This window comes from Mus pahari, chromosome 3 (assembly GCF_900095145.1).
Source record: "Mus pahari chromosome 3, PAHARI_EIJ_v1.1, whole genome shotgun sequence".
Classification (NCBI taxonomy): Eukaryota; Metazoa; Chordata; class Mammalia; order Rodentia; family Muridae; genus Mus; species Mus pahari.
Window position 1 is genome coordinate 12,792,705 of NC_034592.1, and position 10,634 is coordinate 12,803,338.

The 10,634-nt window shown below is 50.5% G+C and overlaps 1 protein-coding gene across 1 annotated transcript; it reads right to left on the reverse strand.

Annotated features, from left to right (window-relative positions):
- Positions 1-1,775: 1,775 nt before the first annotated feature.
- Positions 1,776-4,863, reverse strand: LOC110319042 (ficolin-1-like). The gene is given in 11 exon segments (XM_021194451.1): positions 1,776-2,023; positions 2,148-2,282; positions 2,369-2,498; positions 2,932-2,968; positions 2,970-3,057; positions 3,174-3,209; positions 3,558-3,593; positions 3,856-3,891; positions 4,177-4,230; positions 4,335-4,448; positions 4,776-4,863. Coding segments are annotated over 11 exon segments (1,002 nt in total).
- Between the last annotated feature and the right edge of the window lie 5,771 nt (positions 4,864-10,634).

Sequence of the window (10,634 nt, forward strand, 5' to 3'; positions counted from 1 at the left end):
TCCCTCCCTCCCTCCCTCCCTCCTTCCTTTCTTTCCTTCTTTCAAGATGATAATTAGGTGCTTAGAGAGATGGCTTGGCAGTTAAGAGCGCTCTGTTTCCAGGGCTCTCATGCAGCTCATAACCGTTTGTAGCTCCAGTCCCAGAGATCCACTCTCCTTGTTTGGCTTCCACAGGTAGTAGATACATGTGCTACACAGACATATATGCAGGCAACACACACACACACACCACACACACACAATATGAAATGAAAAGTTTTTTTAAAAGCTTGATTATTGCTTATTAATTAATATTTTATATAAAATCTAGAGCAACACAGATACTTCTAAAAGTAAAAAAAGCCACACAGTGTCACCATCTGGCATTAGCTGCTACCAAACAGTGGAAGAGTCGTGGAGAAGGGGCTCTACGGGGATTCCCAGGACTGTTCCCTTCAGGATTCTTGGAGCCCCGGGGTATCTAGGAAGAAGCTCCTGAGTGGGGACCCCTCTGCCTTCAGACCCCCGCTCCAGCCTCTGCTGTCTCCCTTCTTCCCACCTGGCTTCTAAACCTTTCCCTGCTCTTCCTGCTGCTCGATGGAGGACAAGTTGGGTTGTGTTCTTGGCCCAGCCTCTAAGATACCAGCTTCCCTAACAGGAACAGTGGTTGTCCCTGGTGTCCCCAGATTTGCCCCAAAGAGTCACTCCAGTTTGTTGCTATGGCCTGTGTGTCCTCATGGATGAAGGTACTATTTGTGTCCCCCTTATACTGGCACCTATTGCACCCCGTTTCTCTCAGCTTGGATATTTGGTGCTTCCCCTCCTTAGGGCCCTGTCAGTAGGTCTCACCCACGTTGCTCCTCCACCCCCCTCATTTGCTGTTCACTTTTCTCTGCCAGATGACCTCCAGGATCCTGAATGATAGGCAAGGCTGGCTGTGTGCTTATCAACGGTCAGGGAGCTCCTGGCCTGCCTGCTCACGTGGAGCATCTTTCCCATGGTGGGTCCTATCTCTGTACCCCTGGGCCTAACCCTGGACATAACACGGCTCCGTTATTATGGGGCTGACTGTAGGCCACCTCCTCTGAACCTTCCAGGAGAGAGAAACTTGTTTTTTGAGAATGAGCCAAGGATGGCTCTCAGCAACACTCAGTCCTTTGGGCCCCAGTTTGCTCTTAGGTATGGTGTGAGCATCTGCACAGGGACCCCTGAGCTCCTGGCTGAGCCTCCAGCTCCCCACGGCTTCCCTGTGTCTGTCAGTAGGACACTGTCCTCCCAGAGTTCCTGAGGTCACCATCCTCCAGTTGTTTGCCTTCTGTTTTATGGGGCTAGACTATACTCAGCACTGGCCACTTCAATCGATGTCCCTTGTGCCCAGGGTAGCCATAGAGTTGCGGTGGTAGAAGAGACTGTGGGAAGGAACTCCAGGCCCCGTGAGACCCTTGCTGCACTTCTCCGTTCAGGGCTACAGCAGGGACCGAGTTGGTGTCCAGTCACTAATGGGTGACTTCTGGAAGGCTGAGCTGACTCCTTCCTGGTAGTGCTATATTGGTGGCTGTCTGGGTCTCAGCCTCAAGGCTGCCATGGATGTGTGCCTGCTGCCCTTCGATGCGCAGACCCTCACAGCGATCAGGCCTCTGCTTCTCTGACCTTTATTAGTGCATACTAGTCAGGGCTGGGCAGTGTCCAGAGGGGAGTGTAGAGAGTACACACAGACTCCAACTTCTAGAGATCCTTCCTCAGTGTCCCCACACGGCCTGGATATGGCTGCAGGGCTGGGCGGAGACTGGAGCACCTTAAGATGCTCGGATTTTCATCTCAGCAACCTTGTAGGAGTAGTGGTGACCTTGGCCAGTCACCCAGTTGATGCCATCTGCATAACTCTCATGGGAGCCAGACAAGTAACGCCCGTTGAGGTTGGACTGGTGGCAGTCATGGTACCACCAGGCTCCATGGAACAGAGCTGCACAATTCATGCTATTTGCATCATTATCTTGGTCACGGGTTGTAAGTGGCATGTTGTTGTGCTTTGTCAGGGAGTCTCCTGCAAAGACTCATACCTGTCAGTCCTCAGGGCCAAGGCAGAGCCCATCCCAGATGGGCAGGGGCAGCTCGCAGGCTCCTTTCCCCATGCCCACCAACACCCTCAAGTTTTCTGTGTGATTTACCTGCAGTGCCCTCCAGAAACTGCCCTAAGGTCAGCTTGTATTTCTCCTGTTCTTCAGACACCTGGAATGAGCTGTACTTGGCATGGGAGGTTTTACCTTGGAAATCTTGTAAGTCGACTCGGAGCTCTTGGTTCCCTAGCAGGATGGGTGGAAAGAAGGAAAAGGCTCAGGCCAGGCAGAGTAGTGGAAGGCAGGTGATGGCCAAGAGGCTGCTTCCTCACCATTGGCTGTGAGCAGGTGCAGGTAGTCATTACCCAGCCAGAACTCAGTGCCCAGGTTGCCAAAGCCTCTTTTATAGGAGTCCCAGTCTCGGAAGAAATCGATAGACCCGTCCACGCGTCGTTGAAAAACCTGTGGTGTGGGCAGGGGAGAATGTGGGTTCCCAAGAGCAGGAACCCGAGGGATATGTCCAGGTCCAGGGCTTGGTTGGTTATTTAGTTTTTGTTGGTTTGTTTTGCTTTTCTCACTCCTATAAAGAACTGAATGGGGACTAGTTTTCAAGGGCAGGAAGTACAGGGGATTGAGAAGGTGACTGGTAGATGATAGCAGCCCAGGGCTGACTTGTTTTGATGCATCTGTCATGACTGGGGTCCTTTCACCCACTTAACTCACTTCACAGAGTTCTAGATCTGGTCCACCAGTGCTCAGGTCTCGCCGGAGGGTGAAGCATCACATTATTATTATTATTTTCCTGGTTGCTCTGCTATCTCCCTGACTTCAGCTCTCCAGAGTGTGGCTGCTGTGTGCAAACCTCTTATGTCCCCCACTGAGCCTCCTCACTCACGGTCCAGCCCCCACCGTCCACATCCATGTCACAGAGCAGTCAGTGGCCGGCAGTCGGGAAGATGGATAGTGTACCAGCCAGTCAGGAAGACGCCCCGTGTCAGTAAGTCTTTGCAGCTCCGGGGTCCTGTACCATGGGGAAGTGGGCAGGGTTGGCCTGTATCTGGGGTATACTCCGTGGGTGGAGTCCTGCTGTATTCTTGATAGCAGGAAGTAGGAGGAGCCAGCTGGGAGGTCACTTACCTCTCTGGCACAGCGTGTCTCCCAGCTCCTTTTCACCTGAGCAGAGTCATGAGTGTTATTTTCTTCCTTGGTCCCTTCCCATCACATATAACTCCCCTATAGACTCCATATTCTACTTGGCATACATGGTGCCGTACCCTCCTGCTAAAGAACCCAGCACACCCATCCTGGCTGCCCCCCGCTGGCTTAGGCCCCTTTGTGTGTTTGGCTGATGTTATGCACTGTCCTGTCTGTGACTACATCCAGAGTTGGGATGGGTCAGGGTGCTGGCTGGGCCCACAGATGCTTCGTGCTGCTTCAGTCCCTGAAGCGCACTCTTCAGGGGCTGAAGTAGCATGGGTAAAGACGCTGGAAACGTTAGAAGAGACTGTGGGATGTACTTACCCAGAGATGGTGCAGCTCCTGTATCGCCTTTCTCCCCTGGAGGTATACAGCACACCAGCCTTGTCCCAGAGCTGGAATTCTGCTACATCCTCTCCCATCTTCCAGTCTCTCCCCTCCCAACATTCTGATATGCATAATGATCCAGGGAGACTTTAGGAATCCCTGAAGTAGTGCTTCTGGGAACACCCACCTTTCTTTGCATTCAAAACTTAAGCCAACAAGGCCCTAGTCCCATATTGCTCCATGTGGAGCTGTCCTTCCTGGTCCCTTCCTAAGAAGACTTGGTTACCAGGCTCACCTTTAACTCCTGGGGGCCCCATGGTTCCTGGCTCTCCTGTAGACAGAAGGGGCATTCTTACAGTGCTGGCCTCCACCAGGGAGGAGGTTCTTCTTCACTTCTGTGTGTGTGTGTGTGTGTGTGTGTGCGCGTATACCTATGTGTCCATCCATGCAAGCAGAACTTGTAGGAGAGAGCCCTGAATGCCCAGCCTGTAGGAAATGGGCAGGCATGCATCTGGACATAGGGGAGGATGCTGTGTGAGCTCAGGTGCTACTGGCACCACTCTCGAGACCTGACTGGATCTTAGGCAGATAGACCCATGTGAGGATTCCCTCTTACCTTTGCTGCCAGCAGGTCCCATCTTTCCTGGGCTGCCCTGAAAGCCCCGTTCTCCTGTAAATACAAGGACTAAACTGGATCCCATCTCCTAGGTAGGACTGGAGGAAGCCGGGCCAAGGGGAGGTTAAGGGGAATCCCTCTCCCGTCCAGATTGCTACCTCTCCCAGCAGGGCTTCCGGGCTCCCCTTTGAGCCCAGGTGGGCCAGGAAAGCCAGGACAACTTTGGATGACAGCCACCTTGTCCTGGGCCCCCAGACCTATGACCTTAACATCTGCATAGAAAAAAAAAGGAGGGGTAGCTTTGGAGCTGCATTGAAAACCACAGCTCTCTGTACCCACTAACACTCACGCAGCCTGTCTCTGTACCCACTAACACTCACGCAGCCTGTCTCTGTGCCCACTAACACTCACGCAGCCTGTCTCTGTCTCTGTACCCACTAACACTCACGCAGCCTGTCTCTGTGCCCACTAACACTCACGCAGCCTGTCTCTGTGTGTGTTTTCAGAGTGCCCTTCTAAAATGTCCCATTTCCTGCTGCCACATGTGCGGGCATATGCAGGTATGTGTGTGCCCACACTCCTGAGCAGACCCCTCTCACCTGGACAGGCACCTTTGTCCTGACCCAGGGCCTGGGAGGGACAGAGACAGAGCAGCCCTGAAAAGGCCCACAGCGTAGGCCACCGCATTGCTCTGGGTACAGCAGCCACTCCTTCACTCCTTGGCTCCGGACGGAGGCTGAGGCACTGGTGAACGATGTATGAAGTGAGGACCCTCACTGCCTGGATTCCTCACGGCTCGGCTTTTTTTTTCCTGAGAACGAGTGCAAATTAAAACCGGGTACACTTCCTGTGTGTCACCAGATGGCCAGCACCGCACCCAGTAGTTCCCTGTAGCACATGAGCACAGTACCCACACACTCTGCACACTTTCCCAGTCAGCACTGGGGACTTGGGGACATGAAGACACGACCTCCTTCTCTTCCTTCTCACCTTTCTCTTCCTCCTCTACCTTCCTCTTCTACTTCTCTCCAAAGAAAAGATTCCCAAAGAACTAGCTCAGAAAGGCAAGGCTGGCCAAAGGCGCCTACTGAGCTCCCAGAGCCAAATGCTGACCCTCTCAGCCTCCCATCCCTGGATAGCAGACAGGAGAAGCCTTGCTGAGAGAGTGTGAGGCACTTGCTGGGCCATGAAAGAGCTGGGCCTGGCCCTGCAAGCCAACAGAACCCTGGTTCTCACTACCCTGACTACATCCTTTTTTTTTTTTTTTTTTTTTGATTTATTAGTTTTATGTATATGAGTGCTCTATGTGCATGTACACCTGGATGCCAGAAGAGGGCATCAGATATCAGATCTCATTACAGATGGTTGTGAGCCACCACATGGTTTCTGGATTTTGAACTCAGGACCTCTGGAAGAGCAGGCAGTGCTCTTAACCTCTGAGCCATCTCTCCAGTCTTGCTCTGTGTACCTTAATACCTACCTACTGCAAAGTCTGGCATCGGCCTGGCTAGGGTTCAGTAGTAAGCAGGGTATCCATGGGGACTGAGTGGCTGGCATGGTCAAGGAACTGGTGACAGGAGAAGAAGAAGGATATAGTCAGGTGGTGGATACAGTTTGGGAGTAGAGTACAGGCTGAGTCTGCTCTGGGTGTGGTACAGAGCTCTGACTGGCAAAGCCCTCTCTGCCAGGATCAGCTGCCTGGCTCCAGTGCCTGGCTTTCCGGGGCCAGGAACCCCAGTGCATTGGCCTTTTGGTAACTGTTGTATCTGAAGCTCCCTAGGAGACCTGGTACTTACATCTGGTGACTCTCAGAGCTTCTCTTCTTGTCTCTGGCTTTGGGTCCCAGTCACCAGAGGAGTTTGTTTGCCATTATCAACCCAGGAAGGAGCCAGGAGATTTCACTACCAATCCCCTCAGTCATTGAAACCAGCCAGGTCAGGTCTCCACCTCTGGTGGTCCCTTACTTGCTGTGTGATGTTCAGGAAGTGCCTTTGGCTCTCTGTGTCTTGGTTCTCCATCTACTAAAGAAAGCAATAGGAATTACTAATCCTGACCTGATGGCTCAGCCATCAAAGGCTAGGCTCACAATCAAAAATACAAGCAATTGCTGCTCTGTGCTCAACACATGTCTGTGCATTACATCTGTGGAGAGACCCAGAGTCCTGGGCAGAGTCCCCATAGCCACCACTGTCCCTTTATAAAAGAACTTATTTTTTTCAAGAGCAAGACATACCCCTGAAAACGAGTTAGAAGATGCATCAACGCGCAAAGACTGCTCTTGACTACAGAGAAAGGTGGGAGGCTCTGAGTCTCTATTTTGCCTAGGGACCCCCTTTTTCTTCTTTCCTTGAAATTGAGCGTTTTGCAGCTTCCCAGGGCCTTCCTGCCTGCAGGCCAGACTAGGCCAGCTGTGCCCCCCATTCCTTCCCCAGCACACCTCCAGGCTGCTGACTTCCTTCTGTCCCTCCAGGCTGCTGACTCCCTTCTGTCCCTCCAAGCTGCTGACTTCCTTCTGTCCCTCCAGGCTGCTGACTCCCTTTTGTCCTCACTGGCACCAGTTCCTGCAAAAAGTGCTCTTTCCTGCCCCAGGCCTGAACTCTGAGGTTCATCAAAGTAGCCAGCTCTCTAACAGCAATGGCTTCCCCCATTTCCAACTGCAGCAAGCTGAACACAGCCAAGGCCGTAGGAGTTTTAAAAATAACAAGTCTAGGGATGTAAGTAAATAAAATAATTCATTTAAAGAATGTTAAACCTAAAGGAGTCTAATGTGGACTTTTCCAGCGTTGCCTCCTTTCAGCCAACTTCATACCTGCATAAATTTTTTTTTTTAGATTTTATTTTTATTTCCGTTTAAAGATTATTATTTTATGCATATGGGTGTTTTGCCTGCACATTTGTTTGTGCACTACCTGCATCCTAGTGTCCATGAAGGCCAGACGAGGGTGTTGCATCCCCTAGAGCTGGAGTTTACAGATGGTTGTAGCCTCCATGAGGGGGCTGACAATTGAACCCTGGTCTTCTGGAGGAGCAGCCAGTACTCAGCTGCTAAGCCACTGCTCCTGCCTCGCGATTGTGTGTGTGTGTGCGCGCGCACACTCGTGTGTGCATGTGTGTACGCGCATGTGTGTATATGTGTATGTGTGTGTGTCCGTGTGCATGTGTGTATGCATGTGTGTGCATGTATGTGTGTGTGTGCACGTACACGTGTGCATGTGTGTGTGCGTGTGTATATGTGAGTGCGCGCGCATGTGTGTGTGCATATACATGTGTGTTCATGTGTGTGTATATGTGTGCATTTTGTGCATGTGTGTGCGTGTGTGTATATGTGTGTGTGCATGCATGTGTGTATATACATGTGTGTTCATGTGTGTGTATATGTGTGCATTTTGTGCATGTGTGTGCGTGTGTGTATATGTGTGTGTGCATGCATGTGTGTATATACATGTGTGTTCATGTGTGTATGTGTGTGTGTGCATGTACACGTGTGTGTATGTGTGTGCATGTGCGTGTGTGTATGCGTGTGCATGTACACGAGCGTGCAGGTGCCCGAGGAGGCCAGAATACAGTGGCTCCCTGGAGTGGGGATGTCAAGCCGTCCTGAGCCACCTGACTTGAGCTGGGACGTCTGTTAGCACCAGGACACTCCAAGGCCTGGCCCAACCATGAGACACTAGACCTGCGTTGCCAGGACAACGACCCTCAATCCCACAACTCACCTGGCTCAGTCCCCACCCTCATTGGTGTGATGTCATTCTCCGTATAAATTAGGGGATCACNCCNTCCTCGCTCTCTTCTCCTCCTCTCTTCACCCCTCCTAGCTCTTCTCTTCTTCTCTTCCCCCTTCCCCCCTCTCCTTCTCCTCTCCTTCTCCTCTTTCTTTCTCCTCTGCTCTTCTACTCGCTTTGCTGCCCCACCCCATCCCTGCTTAATAAACCTCTCTCACGTGGAATCACCTTGGCATGGTCTGCTGTTTGGTTTATCTGCCCAAAACATAAAAACGTCTGCAAAAGCAGTATTGATGAGCTGTCTCTTCAGTCCTGCTAATCACTTTCTTTTTCCTTGTTTTTGGTTTTTGGAGACAGAGTTTTTCTGTGTAGTCTTGGCTGACCTGGAACTAGAGAGATTCACCTGCCTCTGACTCCTGAGCACTGAGATCAAAGGTGTGCACCACCACCTCCTGGCTGCTAAGCACTTTTCTACACTATGTAGTTGAATTATTTTAGGTCTTTTTTTCCTCCTTAATTTTTAAATTTGGACAGGAATAGTGTCATAAGCCTCTAATCCTGAAACTGGGGATGCAGAGGTAGGAAAATCTATACAATTTTACGGCTAGCCTGGTAGACATAGTGAGTTTCAAGTCAGTCAGGGCTAAATAGTAAGACTTCATGTAAGACTCAATCTTTTTTGAATCGGGCTTGAGATGTAGCTCAGTGGTAGGATGCTCACACAAGGCACTGGATTTGTTCCCCACTATTTCTTTTCTTTTCTTTTCTTTTTTAAAGATTTATTTATTTATTATATGTAAGTACACTGTAGCTGTCTTCAGACACTTCAGAAGAGGGCGTCAGATCTTGTTACAGATGGTTGTGAGCCACCATGTGGTTGCTGGGATTTGAACTCTGGACCTTCAGAAGAGCAGTCGGGTTCTCTTACCCACTGAGCCATCTCACCAGCCCCTCCCCACTATTTCTAAAATAAGACAAAAACAAAATAAAGACTTCACTGGGAACTTGTGAGAAGAAATTCCTTCCCACTTAATTTCTATTTATTCCATTTAATGTGGTTATAAGATCACTGTGGCATATTTTTCTGTAGTTGATAATTCTGTGTGTGCACATGCATGTGAACGGCAGAGGTCAGGCTTGGGTGCTGTTTTTGCCCACATTATCAATTATTTGTTTGTCTTTTGAGGCAGGGCTTCACCGTGTGGCCTGGCTGTCCCAGAACTAGCTATGTAGACCAGGCTGGCCTCCAAGTTCTGCTCGCTTTTGCCTCCAAGTGCTGGGATTAAAGGTGTGTGTCTGCCTGCCTGCCTGCCTGCCTGCCTGCGTGGGCTGTGACATGCTTGTGAGGGTGCAGGGATGTCCCTGTCACTATGCACGTGTGGTCAGAGAGCAACTTTTGGGACTCATTTCTTGCCTTGTACTTTGTTGAAGCAAGGTCATTTGTTTCTGCAGTGTTGTATGCAGCAGGCGGCTTATAAGTGTTGTATGCAGCAGGCGGCTTATATTGCAGCAGCTTCTGGCTGAGTCTCCAGCTCCCAACTCCCTGCAGAGGCACAGGGACTCACGCACGACTGCTTCTGGTTTTCTATTTGAGTGCAGTTCTGGGGATTAAACTCAGGCCACCACGTCTGCTGAATTGACTGGGTTTTTGTTTTTGTTTTTGAGAGAGGTGGGTGGTGGAGTAGAGGGCTCTAGAGCCTGCCAAATAGGCTAGACCGGCTGGCCATCGAGTCCAGGGATCTACCTTTCTCTGCTCCTCCAGGGCCAGGGTTAAAAGCATGTATTACTTTTCTAGTTTGTGAGTGTGTAGGCCTGAGCCTGATACCCATGTCTTCCTCAGTCGTCCACTAACTTATTTTTCTGGGGGGGGGGGAGAGGTTCTTATATATTTTCCTCAACATGTATATTAAGATCTTAGGATATAAGCCTATTGGTATGCAAGAATATTTATCTTTCCTTATATTTTGAGACAGGTTCTCTCAGCAAATCTGAAGTATTGGTTACAGACCCAGGCTTTTGCCTGCCACTTCAAGGTGCAGAGTGGTGAGTGCCACTACAAAGAACAAATATGTGATGGAGAGGTGAGTGTTGAGCCCCCCTGCCCAGCATAGCTGTAGCCATTTTGTTCCATAACACCCCCCCCAGCTATTTCATAATGTTGCTGTAATCTGCCTGCCAGTCATTGACACAGAAAAGTAATTTGCCTCAGAGCAAGGTCAAGGTGACCACATGCCCTTATGTGTTCTGTATGTACTGAGGTTTGTTAATCTTAAGAAATTCCAGAACCACAAGCGTCACTTAGGACCCATCAAATTAAAGGTCAATATGAACTGGTTGTCTAAAGCAGCCTGAGTCAGGGCCGACCACTGGGCAGCACTTCCAGCGCCTGTGTGTGAGCTCACTGTGGTTTTTATGATTCTAGTCTTTATAAGCTGGCCCTGAGAAATGTCCAGTGCACAGCTTTCATTTGTGCAGCCTGAGTTGTCACCCTGGTCTATCAGTCTTGGAGTGTGCATTCAATAAACCATCCCTGTTTAACTGAGACTGGTATTCCTGTGGTTTGTGGGGACACTCTTGAACCCCAACAGTGGGAAGAGAAAAACAGAGTGGGGCCAGCACAACAGAGAAAGGACGGACTAGAAGCATGATGGTGACGGGGGTGGTGGTGGTGACAGAGAGAGAAGGCGGGATGGTGACAGATAGAGAGGGTGGATGGTGACACAGGGGGGGGGG